Source organism: Colobus angolensis, unplaced genomic scaffold (genome assembly GCF_000951035.1).
Source record: "Colobus angolensis palliatus isolate OR3802 unplaced genomic scaffold, Cang.pa_1.0 Scaffold374, whole genome shotgun sequence".
NCBI classification, from domain to species: domain Eukaryota; kingdom Metazoa; phylum Chordata; class Mammalia; order Primates; family Cercopithecidae; genus Colobus; species Colobus angolensis.
Genome location: NW_012117088.1, coordinates 2,673,870 through 2,693,370, shown reverse-complemented (window position 1 = coordinate 2,693,370; position 19,501 = coordinate 2,673,870). Strand labels below are relative to the sequence as shown.

The following is a 19,501-nucleotide window of genomic DNA, read 5'->3' as shown; positions in this document are numbered from 1 at the left end:
TCCCTTATCTCTATACATTCACCCACCTATAGTAGAGTATCTGTGGGATCTGTCCTCTGGTTTGGTTTGTGCCATTACTGCTCAAGCTGCACGTGCTGAATGTGAACGTCACACCATCAGGGCACTGAACTGTGGTCATTCCTCCATCTCCATTGGCTGTACGGCTTCCATAGTTCCTCAAGCGCACAGCATATTTAACATTTTCCTTCATTATAAAGATGTAAAACATGTTTACATTTATTCACAATGTATAGAGGATATACAAAAAGAACTCTAGCAGTAAAATAGGCAAATACACTGAAATTCTTCATCATATTTACAGATGATATAATAAGTTTTTAATGAATCAAACATGATGACAGCTAATATTTACTGAATGCCTTTTGCATAAAAGCAACTGTCCTAAGTACCTTATGAAATTTAATTAATCCTTAAAATGGCTTCATGAGGTAAGTATCATTATTATCCCTATTTTACAGATGAGGAATCTGAGGTTCAGAGAAGTTAAGTAATTTGTTCTAAGTCACACAGCTAGTAAGTGATGGAACTAGGTCTGAACACAACCAATGTAACTAGCGCCTGCTCGTAATTTTACTGCTAGAATATTAGCCATAATAATTTTTTTTTTTTTTTTTTCTGAGACAGGATCTTGCTCTGTTACCCAGCCTGGAGTGCAGTGGTGCAATCTTGGCTCAATGTGGCCTCCTCCTCCTGGGCTCAAGCAATTCTCCCACTGGTGCATTCCATCACACTCAGCCAATTTTTTAAGGTGTTTCTGTAGAGATAAGGTCTGACTATATTGCCCAGTCTGGCCTCAAACTCCCAAGCTCAAGTGATCCTCCCTCCCTGGTGTCTCAAAAGTGCTGGGATTACAGGTGTGAGCTACTGTGCCCAGCAATATGAGATTTTAATTGCATAAGCTGATACTTTTCCTTGACTAGTTTAACTTTTAAAATAATTTTAGATGTGAGAAGAAAATAATGGTGACTCTGTTATATTTTTAAGAAAAACTCAGAGATAGAAATTTACAGGCAAACAGACATGAGAAAAAAAATCCACAGGAAAAAAGCTGTCCAAAATATAATGTACTGTACTTTGAAAATGTGAGCTATAGAAACTAATGCTTTATGACCCATGATATAAATTTCACAATAAAAGCTTTTTGGTTTTTCAGTATCTAAATTCTTCCTGACGAAATCTCTCATGTACTGATCTTATCCAAAATTTTGCCCTATAATGAAAGTTATTTCAGTTGAATTCAGAAATACTTTAATGTTACTTTAACATTTATAATTACTTTGATGTGGTAAAATTTCTCTATTTTGCCAAATATTGTTAGAAAATAGGCTAGGTGTGGTGGCTCACGCCTGTAATCCCAGAACTCTGGGAGGTTGATGGGGGGTGGATCACTTGAGGGCAGGAGTTCGAGACCAGCCTGGTCAACACAGTGAAGCCCCTCTCTACTAAAAATACAAAATTAGCTGGGTATGGTGGCACGTGGCTGTAATCCCAGCTACTCGGGAGGCTGATGCAGGAGAATCATTTAAATCCAGGAGGTGGAGGTTGCAGTGAGCTAAGATCATGCCACTGCACTCCAGCCTGGGTGACAGAATGAGACTCCATCTAAAAAAAAGAACAAAAGCAAAACAAAACAACAAAACAGCACTTGCTTTTTTTTTTTTTTTTTTTTTTTTAAGACAGAGTCTCGCTCTGTCACCAGGGCTGGAGTGCTGTGGCCGGATCTCAGCTCACTGCAAGCCCCGCCTCCCGGGTTCACGCCATTCTCCTGCCTCAGCCTCCCAAGTAGCTGGGACTACAGGCGCCGCTACCTTGCCCAGCTAGTTTTTTGTAGTTTTTAGTAGAGACGGGGTTTCACCATGGTAGCCAGGATGGTCGCGATCTCCTGACCTCGTGATCCGCCCGTCTCGGCCTCCCAAAGTGCTGAGATTACAGGCTTGAGCCACCGCGCCCGGCCAGCACTTGCTTTTTTTAAATGAGTTATGGCACAATAAGAGAAGAAAAGACAGGGCTAATGTTTATTTTTCATACTGTGCTAGACACTGAGGCAGGTGTTTTATTTCTATTATTTAATCTCAACAATACTACAAGGCAGGTATTATTCTTTCCAATCTACACATAAGTCTCAAAGTGGTTAAATATGAACTGTCAGTGTCTTAAAGCTAGTATGTTGGAACAGCAGATATCCAGAGTTTAGTCTTTGACTACAAAACTTCCTACTACTCCAGACTTTAAGAAACATTATACAAAAATATAATATAATGTGGTACAACATCAGGTACATAGTAGGTACTCCATAAATATCTGAAGTACCTACCATATAAAGGATAACTTACGAATAGCTGTATCTAACAAACAAAATTCATGGAATACTCTTCACTATTTTAACTACATAATAATTCCTCTTATTCACAATAGAAACATACAGTTGAAACTACCTTTAAAGGAACCACTTTGTCAAGTCTTATTTCAGCTATATCACTGGGTGAGTCATCTGTTGTGTAAGTTCCTTTCACCAACTCCAGAGATGTCCATCTGTGGGAATGAGTTGAATCTCCTGCATGTTCACTCTAAAAAAAAAAAAAAAAATGAAACAAAAAAATCAAGTTAGAGATAGAGATAGACTTGCTATTTACTAGGCAATGATTTACACGCTACCCCTTTCTGTCCTATTTTAATAAAACTCAGGTACTTTAAGTAATTTCAGAGAATAGATTAGAAAGATATAGCTGATTTAATCAATAAACACTGTCTTCACTAAGAATTGTCCATTAGTACTCTATGACATAGTCCATCTGAACATTGTGTTTCTTGAAAAATTACAATATAAAAAAAAACTACTCAAGACTTGTCATCAGGGACTTAGCTAAATAATTTTTAGTCTTTAATTCCACTTTAAATCTTTCTCTTTCTGAAAGTACAAAAAATATAAGCAGTAGTGATCCAAGGTGGAAAGATGGAACACAAGCAATGAAGTAAAATCATTATCTTCCAGTTTCTTTTCTTTCTTTCTTTTTTTGAGACAGGGTCTCACTCTGCTGTCCAGGCTTGAGTGCAGTGGCATGATTATGGCTCACTGTAGCCTCAACCTCCTGGGCTCAAGTGATCCTCCCACCTCAGCCTCCGGAGTAGCTGGGATTACAGGCGTGTACCACCACCACACTCAGCTGATATTTGTATTTTTCGTAGAGATGGGGTTTTGTCATGTTGCCTAGGCTGGTCTCGAACTCCTGTGCTCAAGTCATCCACCTGCCTCAGCATCTCAAAGTGCTGAGATTACAGGTGTGAGCCACTGTGGCCAGCCTTTTTCAGTTTCTTTAATGTCATTCATCTGTGATTGATCTAGTAAACCCCTGAAGGTACGGACCCATCATACTATGACAATGGTAAATCCCGATACACAACCCACTAATCAGGATAAATGCTGAAAGGGTGATACTTACATCATCAACCAAGACCTCTAATTCATATTCATGAATTCCACCTCCTCCATAGACAGAGAAACCAACCACAACTATTCCAGGTTTGTCTACTGAAAAACAGATTGCATCAGGGGACCCGTTCCCAGTGTTCCAACTTCTGCCCTGACTTGTTTTTGTAAATCGGTTAGCACTAGCTTTTACAGAGTGAAGAGAATTAAGTCCATCAACCTGTGAACAACAAAAACAACTGCATCAGTAGTTTGTACACCTTTAACAAAACCATCTAGAGGTTTCTAAGAAGTCCAATAAAATAACCTTTATTTAATAAGTGGGTATAAGCATTTCTAAAGGTATGTTCTACTGAGAGATTAACTCACAATAAAACCAGATTTTATCATTCTAAATTCACAAATCAATGTCACTTGACAGTATTTTCTTCCTTCAGCCATATGAAACTATACTTTCCACTTAATTTATAATGTCAGAAGTACAAGCTTGTCTTATCAGTCACAATGCATAAATAAATCACCAGACTTTGAAAAGAGATGCTAAAAATGTCATCGAAATTCTATAGATCAACAGTTTTCAAACTATGCGACATAGAGCTCTAGAATTCTGCAGAGAAAGGTATGCAAGGAAGAGGTAAATTTATGGCTCTCCTCTTCAACCAGACTATGTCCTCTCTCCTCTCACATGTGAATTTGCAAGTAAAACTTCATTTGAAGAAAATGGTCTATAGCCTAAGATTGAATACTGCGAATATACACAGCGATATTTCTGTAACAGCATTCAGTATTTGAATACATACACACACGTGTGTAACCATACTAATTATAAACTTTCACTAGAGAGGATTAGAGAACTTATTTTGGGTTGAAACTGCTCTTTTTATTTACAAAACCTACTTCTAATCTAAGCTGGCTGCAGAATTTTGGGAGACTAAATAGAGAAATATATGGACATTTATGACTCTAACAAAAACTGCAAACTGCTCTGAGAAAGAAATATTCATCTCTAAGCCAGGACCTGTGGGAACTCCCAAAGTTGTATACCAGGCACCCTGTAACTTTTGGTATTCCTTTTCATTGGAAAGGTAAGTTTAAAGGGGAGAACTCTTTAGTAAACTTTGGAAGGGGATCTACACATTACAGACTTTCCTGCATCCTGCAGAGTAGGAAGGTATTGAAGACTAAATGAATAAACGTAAAAAATTAAAAAATTTCTGACAAGGGCTGCAATCGTCTCCAAGGCCAAACTCAAAGTTAACCAAGAAACTTAGAAAGTGCTTCCCAGGATGAGAGACTAAAATTAGCTCAAGTATATGCAATGAACCACAAATTCTAAAGGCTAAACTGTTACAATGAATCAATAATGCATATACACTGGATGTGTTAATTCAGAATAGGTGTTAAAATAAATTTAAAAGAAAAAGCAAAGATTAGGAATTATAAAAGTGAAATAGAGAAAAGAAGTTCCTTGACAAGAATTTGAGAGCTAGGATCACTGAATACATGCTGGTTATTAAACATTCATTTGAATGATATAAGATATTTCACATTAGGACACGATTTTCCAAACCAAACTACTGTCTGTTTTTTAGGAGGAAAAAACAGAAACATTCCCCAAATTCAATCAAAACATTAAGTTATAAGAAAGAGTAAGACAGTGAAATGGAATAAAATAATGTTACTGTATAAATTGTAAAGGCACTTTCAAAGTGATTTTCTCAAACATAATAACATTTGATACTTTGAAAACTTTGTGACAATGTACAACTAAGTACAACAAAGTGAATGCATTTAATGCCACCGAACTGTACACATAAAAATGATTAGAATGGCAAATTTTATATTATGTATATTTTACTGCAATTTCAAAAAACCTGTGATAGAGGTGAAATAAAAATTACTATTCCGATTTTAAATATGTATTTCTCTAGGGTCAGTTGAGTGGACATTACTCATCTCCCAGCAGTGAGAACTATCTTTGCTTTTCCTGGGGCATGGTGGTGGGCTTGTGCAATGGGGCAGATGACAACCTGCTCTATGAGGAAAACGTATACTTTATATTCCTGTGGATGCTGGGTAAACTGGTGAGGGAGAAGTAACAAATTGGAGCAAGTAGGAAGTAGAGAGAAGCACAAAAAATAAAAACAATGCATTGGGGTTGCTAATCCAATCTGAAATTAGCTTCTGCAAAGCCAAAATAGATGAAAAAAGAAACTGTGTAAAACATTTACACATGTACTTTTTATCCAGTGTCAAAATATAACATATTACCTCAGATCCCAGGGCTGATGCTGTCAGTTCACTGACAATGCTGGCCAGTAATCCACAGGTGTTCGAGACGAGGTGGGAAGAGAAGAGTTCATTTTCTCTCCTCAGGCTGTTCCTGACTGGTAGCACAACAATGACCAGCATTTTCTCCAGAACTTCACGGAAGCTTGTCATCCCTGAGATATTCTCTTCACTCTATGATACATAAGAAAACGCTGTAAGATATTGTTTCATTTTCCTTCATAGGAATACTCAATTTGAAAACCTTGTTTTTCTGATACTCTTAAAATTCAGACTTTGGAGTCAGAGTCAATTTCTACAAATCTTTCTGGTTATATGTGGAGCCACTGTATCTACTTTTCACTTAGAAGTTCTTTTATGAATTATGTGTCTCTATGTATCAAAGTACCACACATTTACAAAATGTTTTTATTAGCTTTGAGTCATATTTTATTCTCTTATTTAACTTTCCATTTACAATCCTACATGACAGACAGAAAACTATTCTTCCAATTTAAAAAGCTTTTTTGGCTGGGCGTGGTGTCAGCAATCCCAGCACTTTGGGAGGCTGAGATGGGAGGATCACTTGAAGCCAGGAGTTTGAGACCAGCTTGGGCAACATAGTAAGGCCTTGTCTCTACAAAATGTTTTTTTCAAAAGTTAGCCGGGTGTGGTAGTATGTGCCTATAGTCCCAGCTTCTTGGGAGGCTGAGGTGGGAATATCGTTTCAGTCCAGGAGGTTGAGGTTGTAGTAAACTGCAATGGCGCCACTGCACTGTAGACCGGGTGACAGAATGAGCCCGTCTTAAAAAACAAAAATAAAAAGCTTCTTCTATAGGACAAGATCTTAATCTGAGATAATAAATTCCAGTATATTTAGCTATAATGCATCTCTAGTCTGTGTAAATCAATTTTTTAACAAAATTCTTTTTGTACATACTTATGATTCCTATGTAGTTTTATAATTTCTACTGTATTTGATTTCCTAAGTGGAGACAAGAAAATTCCAACCCCTACCAGTAGAAAAATTTCTAGAAGTCATAGAGTCTCAATAAAGGAAAAATACTTTACTTTTCAGAAAAAAAGGGAAAAGATTATTAATGTAGCTGATTTCCAGCATGAAAATGACTTATCTGAATATTTCCTATACCTATTATTTACAGTGCTTATTTTAATATACCAAAGTGTTATTAAGAAGGTATTTTAAAAATCCTTTATTTTCTTATCATTCTATCTTAGAAATCTAAAATATTATATTAGAATGTAAAGTATCTGCAACTTACTTTCAAATGGTTCAGGAAAAACCAATATGTAGGTATCCATTGTATAACTCTCAAATTTTTTTAAAGGTGAGTGATTATTTAAACCATTAGAGCAAAAAAACTTCATTTTATAGGTAAATATAAAATTTTTTAAAAAATATTATTTCAAAAACAGGTATCATTTATTAAATAATCATTTTGTAAATATACTAATAGAGAAGAACAAGCAAAAAGCTAAACACACTTCCATTTAGTTTTATTGCCTCAGTATAAAAGAGATTTCAGAGAAAGACCTACCTGGCTAAGTTTTTCCATATGTGCCACCAAAAGGGGAAAACGATGAACTAGTGTTGAGTCATTCTCTGTGCTAACTTGTTTAACTATTGATCGTAGTAATACTTCTCCATCATACGCAATTGGGAAGATGGAAGTCAGCTTAACAGATGTGTGACACAGAGCTGACATAACAGCTGCTAGGAGTCGGCTACTTGATGTCTTGAAGTTGGCTTCTTGGATATCCTTTTAAAAACAAAAATATACGCCCCACCACCACCAAAAAAGATAGCATCAGTATAATCTAAGTTTCTGGATATATAAAAGGTAAACCATCTTTTAAATTATGCCAAAACTTTCTGTCACTCGGTCACTTAAATTGTCTTGTTATAGAATAATACTACATCAATACATTAAAAAAACAACTGTTTAAGTTACTATTCAGTGAAGATGAAAAATTAAGTCTGGTCAAGAAAAATCAGCCTCCTTTTCTGTAGTAAGTGAGCATTTTTATATTTTCATATCCTCACAATCACAGTACTTCCTAGCACTGTTTCAAATGGAGATGCCAAAAAGGCCCCAATTAGAATATATCTAAGTCATTTTCAGTAAGGACGGAGACTATTTTTCTCAAATAATAAATGATGCAAATTATAAATCTGTGCTACTATAACCACATTTCACTGAGTTCACAAAATTACATTATCACATTTCATAGTTTATCAAGAAAAATTAGTAGCATACTTATAAAATTTTGAAGCATTAAAACCAACACAGGATACCCTAATTCACAAAAACTGCATACACATTACCTAGATCTTCAAACATCTGTGTCACAAAGTTAAGCATAAAAGCAGAGTAACATTCCATATGTTCAACCAACATTTGCTAAACCTAGCCTGTTCTGTAGCAAAGAAGAACCGTATCTGACTGGGAAGGTTCAGAGTGAGAGATAATTAAGTTGTGCACTAGTCCAGGCAATAATCTTGCCCTTGGAAATTGAGTGCTAAAATATACTACCCTACTAAATGGACACAGAGTTACAAGTGATGACAATGAATTTTTCATGAAGGAGGGCGGGGAGGTCTAGGACTTCCAGTGCACTGTTGAATAGAAGTAGTGAGTGTAGATACCACATGTCTTGTTTCCAAACTTAGGGGCATATTCAGAATTCACCAGTAAGTGGGATGTTGTTAGCGTAGATTTTATGGTAAATATCGTTTTATTGAATTTAGGAGTTTCCTTATATCCTCAGAGGTTTTCATCATCGAATAACAGCTAGTTTCATCAACCTTTGTTCCTGTAGCTATTGAGGAAATCATCAATTTGCCTTCTTTTTTTCAGTTAACATGGTAACTTACATCGATTTTCAATTATTTAACTAACTTAGCATTTCTAAGATAAATCCCACTTGGTCATGATATATTATTTACATACTCAATTTGGTTTGATAATATTTAGAGAGCATCTATTTCTGAGTGATACTCATCTGTAATTTCTTCTTGTAGTATCTTAGTTAGGTTTTGGTATAGGATAAAGCTAAACTCATAAAATTAGTTGGGAAGTATTGCCTCCTATATTTTCCAAAAGAGTTTGTAAAAGGTTGACATTATTTCTTTTTTTAATGTTTAATAGAATTCATAAATGACAATATTGGGACTTGAAATTTTCTTTGTGGGAAAGTATTTGCTAAGTTTTAAATGGATATGAGGCAATTCAGATTTTTCTATTTCTTAATGTGTTAGTTTTGATAAAATTATATTTTTCAAGGAATTTGTCAACTTCCTCTAAGGCTGAAAAATTCACCGATATAAAGTTGTTTATAGTGATATTCCCTATTTCTTTCTTTCTTTGGTTTTTTTTTTTTTTTTTTTTTTTTTTTTGAGATGGAGTATCACTCTGTCACCCAGGCTGGAGTGCAGTAGCACAATCTTGCCTCAATGTAACTTTCACCTTCCCTCTTCAAGTGATTCTCATGCCTCAGCCTCCCCAGCAGCTGAGATTACAGCTGTGCGCCACCAGCCTGGCTAATTTTTGTATTTTTGGCAGAGATAGGGTTTTGCCATGTTGCTCAGGCTGGTCTCAAACTCCTGACCTCAAGTGATCCACCCACCTCCGCCTCCCAAAGTGCTGGGATCACAGGCATGAGCCACCATGCCTGGCGAACCCCTATTTCATTTCTGATTATGGTATTTCATGTTTTTTCTTTCTCTCTTCTCTCCCAATCAGGTTTACTAGGAGATTACCAATTTTGTTTTCTTCAAAAAACCAACTTTTAGCTTTGTTAATTTTCTCTACTTTCTATTTCATTGATTTCTGCTCTTACCTTTATTATTTCCTTCCTTCTTCTAACTTTGGGTTAGATTTGCTTTGCCTTCTAGATTCTTAACATAGAAGCTTGGGTCACCAATTTTAAACCTGTCTTCTTCATATAAGCATTTAAGGGTATAAAGGTCTCTTTGAAGCAATGCTTTAGCTAAATCCCACAAGTTCTAATATTATCTTTTTATCTTTCCATGTGAAACATTTTAAAATTTCCTTTATAACTTCTTTGATCAACTGCTTACTTAGAAGTGCTGTCTGGCCGGGCGCGGTGGCTCAAGCCTGTAATCCCAGCACTTTGGGAGGCCGAGACGGGCGGATCACGAGGTCAGGAGATCGAGACCATCCTGGCTAACACGGTGAAACCTCATCTCTACTAAAAATGCAAAAAAATTAGCCGGGCGTGGCGGCGAGCGCTTGTAGTTCCAGCTACTTGGGAGGCTGAGGTAGGAGAATGGCGTGAACCCGGGAGGCAGAGCTTGCAGTGAGCCGAGATCGCGCCACTGCACTCCAGCCTGGGTGACTGAGTGAGACTCCGTCTCAAAAAAAAAAGAAGTGCTGTCATTTTCCAAATGTTTGGTGCTTTTTTTCTTGATATCTTTTGCTATGGATTTTTACTTTAATTCTATTGTAGTCTGAAAATATATTCTTTCACATTTTAATCTTTTGAAATTTATTAAGACTTATTTTATGGTCTAGCATATGATCTACCTTGGTGAACGGTCCCAAATATTTCTTTTAAAAATCATGTGTACTTGAATATGTATTTTGTAGTTTCATATCCTGTTTTATAAATGTCAGTTAGATCAAGGTGGTTGACAGCACCGTTCAAATCTGTATCACTGATTTTTTTGGCCTAGTTCCTCTGTTAATTACTGAAAGAGGAGCGTTAAAAGTCCCCAGCTGTCAATGTGAATCTATTTCTCCCTGTAGTTCTGTCAGTGTTTTACCTCAGGTGTTGTGAAACGCTGTGACTTCGTGCATAAAGGTTTACAAAGGTTGTGGCTTCCTCATGAATGAATGAACAATGCTAGTATGCCTGTTCTTGCAGCTCTCTCTTCTTCCTGTTCTCACAGACAAGGGCGGCAGGGGCCTCCTGGTGCTATCCCTGCTCTCACCTGGTCACTACGGTTCTTTTCCTCTCTCCCTCTCTTAGAATCACTCATTCCAATTCAAAGACCAATCAGCAACTGCACAATGTGCCTACCAATTTTGTAATTAAAAGATGATGAAGCAGATTTAAAACATTTTAAACTGTGCTTATGTAAGTCATGTACACCAAACAATTTCCTAATTTATCTTTTATACAAGTTAAGAAGATAGGGCACTGCAATTTATTTTCTTGAAGAGAATTAAGCAATATATTAGATTTTCAACTAACGTTTTACAAACTTAAGTTACCTGATCCAAACAATTCAGCAGATCACAAAGGCAAGCCCACTGTAAGGCAGGAGTTGGGTAGAAAGAATGAAAGCAGGCAGTGAAAGTATTATGACACTCCTGAAGGACAGCTTCTAGGAGACTCAGGGGTTGACTGAGATATCCTTGAGGATCATTATCCAATTTCACCATGCAGTGATCAACCCCTTCCGATAAAATTTTTCTTAATAAAGTTCTGGTTTTTCCAATACACTCTGCTAATTTGCTAGTTTCTTCTACAACTGCTTTTCCTGTAGCTTTGAGGGGAAAAAAAGCAGATTGATAATTAAGCAAAATATTAAATATGCATGAAATCAATATAATTCAGTAATTCCCTATACAGCTAAATATCACAAATACTCATATCTTAGAAACGAAACAACTTAGAGATTAAGTGTAGTCCCAAATTATTTTTTTAATCTAAATGGGAGGGGGAATAAAAATCTAGTTTCAGCATTTAAGTCCAAATTGCTTGTTCAAAATATTTCTATTTGACAGAATTTGTTTAAAATTAAACTTTATTAGATTATTTAATTTTGGCCCACTATGATTTTTGTTATCAGAATGACATGTAATCTATTTTATTCTTTATAAGCAAATACATAAGCATCTGAGCAAGCTGACTTTCTCCCCTTATTTTAGAAGCAGCTTAAAGGCAGCTGGGGGTTATAAACGCTCAGTTATCTCAAAGTAAATCTTCTCAATGTCTCTAATATTTTCTCCCTAGAGTCATTTAAAAAAATGCATCATACCTGACACTGGGTAAATTTCACAGGTATAGACACGCAACAACCTCAGACAACAGGTACCCACAAAGCGCAGTCTCTCTAAATCTAGGAGTGTAGCTGTGAACTGGAATCCTTTTAATCCTCGAAGTTCTTCAACTCCTAAGACTAAGGTGGTCCAGCTCCAGTGAAGAACACTCAACAATGACTCAAAACATTCCTAATCCAGAATATGAAAAAACAGACAACAATTAATTCAAATGATACCAGAAACTGAATCAAATGGAAAGGCAATGGCAGATAATTTCAAAACTTTCTCTTGAATTTTTTTACTGAGTTTTTACTTGAATTTTTTTTACTGAGCCCAAGACACTTTTATAGTTCATTTACTAAACTACCCTTAACAGGAACTTTGTTACAAAAAAGGTAAAGTAGTTAAGCATTTATAAAAACAACATTCTTCAATATTTACCTATTTAAAAATAAATGTTTCAGTTTTCCTGCTATCAAGCTATCTAGCTTATCATATAAACAAGGGAAAAATGAGAAATACTTATAAAACAATGCATGTTTACTTGAAAGAAAAATAAAGCTTTTTACAGTCACTGTAGTAAAAAACAAAAGAGTTTTAGTGTTAAATATATTGACACTATCAAATAACTTATTTTATGTCTACATATTAAAATTTGCAATACAAACTATAGTCAATTATTGTTAAATACATTAATAGAAGACAAAAATTGACTAGAAAATACTAAAAAATTCTTATTTTGATTATTTAAAATTCTAGCATATGAGTTTAAGATGGTAGATTTTCTTTGCAGTTCTAGCTAGTCTTCTGGTTTTATCATGGTTACATGATGACAGATACTATCTGAATCTCAATGCAGAGCACTTATTGCCCCATTCCCACCAAATCCCAGACCTCCTGAAAATGAGTTTATATATCCAATTTTATTTCATTTTATTTATTTTTTGTGAGACAGAGTCCTCCTCTATCACCCAGGCTGGAATGCAGTGGTGTGATCATGGGTCACTGCAACCTCAACCTCCTGGACTCAAGCTATCCTCCCACCACCTCAACCTCCCAAGCAGCTGGGACTACAGGTGTGCACCACCATACCCAGCTAATTTTTAAGTTTTTGGTAGATGGGGGTTTCACTATATTGCGCTGGCTACTCTTGAACTCCTGAGCCCAAGCAATTCTCCTGCCTCGGCCTCCAAAAGTGCTGGGATTATAGATGTGAGCTAATGTGCTCAGCTCTATAGTTTACTCTTTAAAGAAATGACTGAAAAAGTTTTGTATATAAAGTCTGCAATTACCTAATGGCCACAAAACCACTTAGACATAAATACAAAGGCGTTACCAAGCACAGAAAATGAGATCACTAGAGAAAGCATAACAGAGTCAAAGATCCTTATTTGAATCAAAAGATACCAAACTCAATACTAACAGGATGTAAAGTTACCAAGAAGCCAAAGTTCTCATAGTCTCTTATTCAAAGCACAAGCTCTACAAACTGCCATGGCTCTTTTGGAAGGTCAACTTTGAGACGATATACCAAAATTTAAATGGGCACATTTCCGGTAGAAGTATGCACATAAGCACACAAGTATTTAAAGATACATGTGAATAGATGCTCATGAAGCAAGATGAAACAGTAAAAAATGAGAATCAAAGTGGTTCTTTGATAGGAATCAGGGTGAATAAATTAGACTAATACTATTCTGTGGGAAACTATGCAAACGGAAAAGATTGAGAGAGCCAAATGTACTGCCAGGGAAGGATGTCCATGATATATAATATGAAATTTTCTAAAAAAGATGAAAACTGTAAGTATCATGAGAAACAAACAAGCATGTTGTAGAGCATCCTGTATTTGATACATACTAATAAGTTTGTCTGCATATAAAAATGGTCTGGGAAAATATACACCAAAATGTAAATAGTAGGTATATATGGTGATAATGGGAATGGGGGAAAAAACTTTCATATACTTTTAGCATACTTTTATCTCATTCCTACCAGGAATATATATTCACTTGGTGGGTTAAAAAATAAATTTAAAAGGGAAAGAAACATTCTTCCTATGCATTTTACTAATATGAAAGACTACTAGCTACATTAATAAATCACATTCAGATGGTATCTTACAGTTCCAAAAACATCTTATATCCCTTATCTCATTAGAAATTCAAAATGCTATGATGTAATTTACTTAGGTAACATACATAAGAATCCTCAATTAATACATGAAAGATCTAGACCTTAATTTAAACTTCCATTTATTTACATCACGCTGACTTTCCATTCTGCACCGTTAACCTCAATGGCACTGCGCTTCTTCAAGTGTACAATGGGGATGGCAAGTGGTTCAACAAACTTCCTACCTAGATATGCAACTCTTCCACCTAGTTCCTCAAGTAGTAGTAATGCTTTTTTGGGTCAGCACCATCCTCAACTTTTCCTTCATTTTCTAATTCATTCAGCATATGCAATCATACATGATTTATTAGAAAAGCAACCAGTTATTTATTTCAAAAACAACAAGGCCAATTCATCCAGTCATGTTAAAATCACAGGCAACACCTCCATTTTTCTATGATTTAAAGTATACATTATCTGTGGTCTAGAATATAAATGCTAATACAAAACCAAATCTGAGTTTATAAATCTAGGCTGAGATAAACTTAGAATAGCAGCTAAACTCTAAACATCAAAATGTATCTGAGGACTGAAGAGAAAAGCTGAAATAAAAAAAAATGGCTTACCACTGAGACAGTTCTTGCAAAAGACCTCTTTAAAATGTGTACAGGTTCACTGGTTTGCTGTTTGCCTTTCGAAGCACTGCCATCACTGGTTGGAAGTCTAAAGGTAGTAGACACATATAAAATTATGTTAGAAAGTCCAATGTCATTTTTTCCTTTTCAAGTATATTATACATTTTTGAATGGGAAAATAAATTATATATTTAAACTTTTTTTGCCAGGTAAAATGCCAATACAGGGCTTTTTTGAAACATTTTTCCAAGCTAAACAAGGCTTTTAGCATATGGGCACTTCCTTTCAATCCTACCTTTGCAAGACTGAGTAGTAGACGCTTTTCCCTCTTATTAGAGAACATATATAACATATAACTTATATTCTCTAGTAATGCTACTATTAATGCTATTATTTAAAAGTTATTCAACCAGTGAGTACCTGGGAGTAGTCCAATCCAACATGTTATGTTTGTAAAGCTACATATTACAAACAGTAACTATAATAGATTGCACATTGCATAAAAACCAAACAAACAAAAATCCCTTTTGGGGAAAAATAAGGTTTGTAACCATCTAGATTCATTAAGCGATTACCAGAAAGAAAGACAGGGAGATAGAATCACTGTTCTAGACCATTTCCTTTGATTTTTTACTGCTTAACAAATGACAACATTTTTTAGTGACGGTTTATATCCATTTGAATTCTTTATTCTAACAGTATTGCAGTCGTCTAGAAATAAATAAGACACACACATAGGCATATGCCTTTATACACGTTTAAATTATTGTAAGTTAAAATTTTTACATTATGTTAGTAAATATTTTTATATGAGCAAGTTATTATTTGGTAACAGTAGGGAATTTTTCAACTCATTTTATCAATCTTATAAGACTACAATATATCAACCAGGCCTGCATCTACAGTCCTCCCCATCTTCCTTGGAATCTCACTTCTCTAAGACAAATTTTATTCTTTTATAACATTCGAAATTAAAGAAAATCAATGGATAGATTTTTTTTTAAGTCAGTAAAATATTGTTATTGGTATAATACAGATAATCTGAGTAATCAGGCAAAGTTTAAAATTAAGCCTGTGTAGAAAATGTTTAAAAACATACAAAATATTAACTGTTTTTCTTAAATATATTTATAGTTCTACTGGCATATTATAATTGCTGAATGCTTCAAATAATTTCTCCCTATTATGCCACATATTTTGTAATGATTCTACTTCATTATAGCAATATAATAAACCATACTAATTCAGTATAAATATGCTAAATACCTGTATAATAACTGAGGTATCTGACCAGCATTAACATCTGTACCGTTATTTGATTTCTTTGAACTCTTGAACTGGAAAACAACCCTAAAAAGAGAAAACAATGACACCAAAAACAACATGATCATCACAGGAAATAAGAAATTTAAGAAACATATTTTCAAATCTTATGTCAATGAAAATGATTCACTCTTTTGAATAAAGAAAAGCAAAAAGGTATTTTCTAGATTTTCATTCCAGCTCTGAATGGGTTAGTCAGTAAAATGAAAGAACTGAACCCGTTTAGGACTTCTAAATGAGTAGCTGTCCTGTCCCTCCTAGCTCTCCAACTCAGCTTTAACCACAGCAGGAAACTTCTAAAATTTCTGCTTACAAGTAGTAGTATAATATCTGCTTGACTAGCTGCATGATAAGCTTTAGCCTCGGTGTGCCATGACATTCCAAGTCTGAATGAACAGTCTAAGAAAATCATACAGTCCAGGGTCAAAGTAGTCTCTTAGTTCTAAATACGTTCTTAAGTTGAAGGGATGCACACAACAGATGTGATGTTTCCACAGCAGTCTCCTTGAATATTCAGCAACAGGAAATTCACCTCACAAATAAGTCTATTTCTTTTTTGGTCAGCTTTGTTACGAACTGACCTGCACTGAAATATATACTGTTATATAACTTCAACCGATTTCAAATAGTTTATGCTCAGGAGTAATCAAGAATAAATTGAATTTATCTTACAAATGATAGTCCCTTAGAATACATAAATCACAGTAATAGAATATTTGAAATGTTGGATTTAGAGTCAACAGGTTACAGGTCTGAACGTGGTTTTAACCGCAAGTCTCTCAGGAAATAGCAAGTAATTTCACCTTTTTTATTTCTGTAGTCCCTGGAGTATAAAATGGGGCTAATAACTGCTTCACAAAGCTATTGAGGGCATCAAATCAGATAAAACATAAGAAAGTATAAACTGAAAAGTACTCTATACATGAAAGTTATTTTAAAACAGCAAAATTTTCCCTATATTTTATTAAAATAACACACATTGCTGAAGCTTTGAAATTTTAAACTGCTTTCTTATGCATTATCAAATTTAATATCACATATCTACTTCTTTTTTATGGTTCTAAACTCCTCATTATCCTTGTCACCTTCCTCTATATAATTTCTAATTTGGTAATCAAGCTCATAAACAATGTAATAACCAGAAATATATACAAATACCATCTGACAGGAGCAAAGCACAGTGGTCTTATTATTTCCTTGTTCTGTCTAGACCTTAACTTGGCATGAGGTTACATGAATTTAATTTTTAGCAGTTACATCATACTCTAGTCTTCCTAAGCTTTTGAATCCTGCTGAAAGTCCTCTGAGGTTTCAAAACAATATTCCTCTAACAAAAATAAGAATTGCTTAAGTAACACTTGGGCATTTACTTACCCATCATCTGTGGTAATAGACGCCTGTCCATGAGATCCACAGTCACTGCTGGGTCCTGACACTCGGGCCCATGCTACATACCACCAACCAGCTTGCAGGAGAACAGGCTCATCAAACATCATTGCGTATTTTTCTCTGAGAAAAAAATTAGTGAGTCAAAGACAGTATTTTTTTTACTTTTCTGTCACATGTATTTATTTTTTCAAAATCCCTTATGAAGAAAAACATGAAACTAACTGTATTACAAAATTCTTATCAAACAACATTAAAAACACTCTAAGAAGTCTGGACAAGAACGTAAGCCAAGTATAGTCATTTGTGTTATGGTGACAGAATTACATTTCTTCCTCCTCTTGTTGAATTCTACAATATCCTTAAATGTTATAAAACTTTCATATTACAGTAAGATAGAATGTTTTAAACTGATGTTAAAAAACATGCAAATTTTGCTGCAAAATAAAAATCTGAACTTTAGTTTTAAAGCTCATTCATTCAGTTAAATAGTTTTGAGAGGCAGAATATTAAGAAAATGGCCCTGGAGTCAGGTGGCCTGGGTTCAAGGCCCAGCTCTGTGACCTGCTAGCAGGGCAACACAGGGCAAGTTACTCTATCCTCTCAGTACCTTAGCTTCTTCACCTGAAAACTGGGGTGAAAATAATATCTAGCTCATAGGGTTGTCCTGAAGATAATGAATTAAGTCAGATAGGTGTTTGCAGCCTGTCACATAATATCTATACAAACATTATTAATTTAGAAGAAGAAAAAAAGACAATAAATAAGGGCATCTTCTAAAGGCTATCAACAAGTTACAAAGTACTAGGTAACAGAGTGGAAGTAATGCTTACTGGTTGTAGCTGGAATTGAAAGAAGAATAAAGAGCATTTAAAGAAACAAGAGACTGCCATGAAAAAATCTGTAGAGGTATGGAAGTACAAAAGAGGTCAGTAAATGGCAAGGTGTTCATTATTAATTTCATTAATGCATTAAGATAGCTATAGAAGAGTAGTGGTAGAAAGTCAAAAAAGATGCTGGATATTATGGAAATCCTTTAATGCCTCCAATGCCTTAGGAGTCTGGGCTTTGTACATGAGCTAATGAAGAAATCCTAGATGATTCTCTGTAAATGAAACTGTGCTTTATATTTTTGACTCAAACTCATATGGTCAAAAACAAATGGTAGCCAGGCACAGTGGCTCATTCCTGCAATCCCAGCACTTTGGGAGGCCGAGGCAGGAGGATCACTTGAGGTCAGGAGTTCAAGGCCAGACTGGCCAACATGGTGAAACCATATCTCTACTAAAAATACAAACATTAGCCGGGCTTGGTGGCATGCACCTGTAGTGCCAGCTACTCAGGAGGCTGAGGCATGAGAATCGCTTAAACCTGGAAGGCAGAGGCTGCAGTGAGCTGAGATCACATCACTGCACTCCAGCCTAGGCCACGGAGTGAGACTCTGTCTCAAAAATAAAAAATAAACAAACAAACAAATAAATAAATAAATACAGCAAATGTCAATGGCACCTTAAGGCTTTGCTGAAAATTAATCAATTAGCTTTCTTAGATTTTTCCCTAATATTCATTTGTATAAAACACTAAAGGTTACTAAAAAAACTTGTGATATTAGTTAATGCCTAAGAAATAGTCAAAATTTTCTTTAGATTTACTCTTTCATTTTCAAAAGTATTTCTATTTCGTACAAGCAAAGTCAGTATCTTATGATCATCCTTGTTTCTGAAAATATATATTTTCACTAGCAAAAAAACTTACAAGGTTTTAACATAGTTATTGTTGGGAAACATAGCACACTATTACTACTACGGAGCTCAGTTTGTAATTTTTCTTATCATAATATTCCCTGCTTCAAACCAGGGAATACTGCTCATAACACAATGTTGAGATAATTCTTAGGATTACGTAAAGAGGACTGATAAAGTGTAAGTATCCTCCTACTTAATGAAGCTTCATAAATAAACATACTAATTTTTATAAACTCCCAAAAGGTTTCAGTAAAGCTGCTCACCTCCCCAAGTGTGTTATTATCAAGTATATTCTACTAGCATGATGTCAGAGTACATGCGTAATCTGAATTATGGCCAAATATGACCACTTGACACTAACTACTTATTGCCTGTAATGCTAGGAGTAATAAATAACTGTATTATTATTAGAACACTAACATACTAGGTATTCCGTAAGAGATGCATGAAAATAAAGGTGTGTAAAATATATGCATATTTCCCTTTTTATCTTCAGTATTGAAACAATTGAATTAACTTGTGAAATAAATTTATGAAGTGTATTATTAG

General features: G+C 35.1%; 1 protein-coding gene across 1 annotated transcript in view; it reads right to left on the bottom strand.

Moving 5' to 3' along the window:
- The window catches only part of MYCBP2 (MYC binding protein 2, E3 ubiquitin protein ligase), a 282,186-nt gene that overhangs the window by 126,250 nt on the left and 136,435 nt on the right, over positions 1 to 19,501 (bottom strand). Inside the window, exons 28-37 of the mRNA XM_011953854.1 lie at positions 17,196 to 17,330; positions 15,765 to 15,848; positions 14,490 to 14,586; positions 11,745 to 11,937; positions 10,975 to 11,249; positions 7,276 to 7,497; positions 5,720 to 5,911; positions 3,462 to 3,668; positions 2,457 to 2,588; positions 27 to 205 (exon numbers count right to left, since the gene is read on the bottom strand). Coding sequence (XP_011809244.1) covers positions 27 to 205; positions 2,457 to 2,588; positions 3,462 to 3,668; positions 5,720 to 5,911; positions 7,276 to 7,497; positions 10,975 to 11,249; positions 11,745 to 11,937; positions 14,490 to 14,586; positions 15,765 to 15,848; positions 17,196 to 17,330 — 1,716 coding nt within the window. The remainder of the gene's footprint in view (positions 1 to 26; positions 206 to 2,456; positions 2,589 to 3,461; positions 3,669 to 5,719; positions 5,912 to 7,275; positions 7,498 to 10,974; positions 11,250 to 11,744; positions 11,938 to 14,489; positions 14,587 to 15,764; positions 15,849 to 17,195; positions 17,331 to 19,501) is intronic.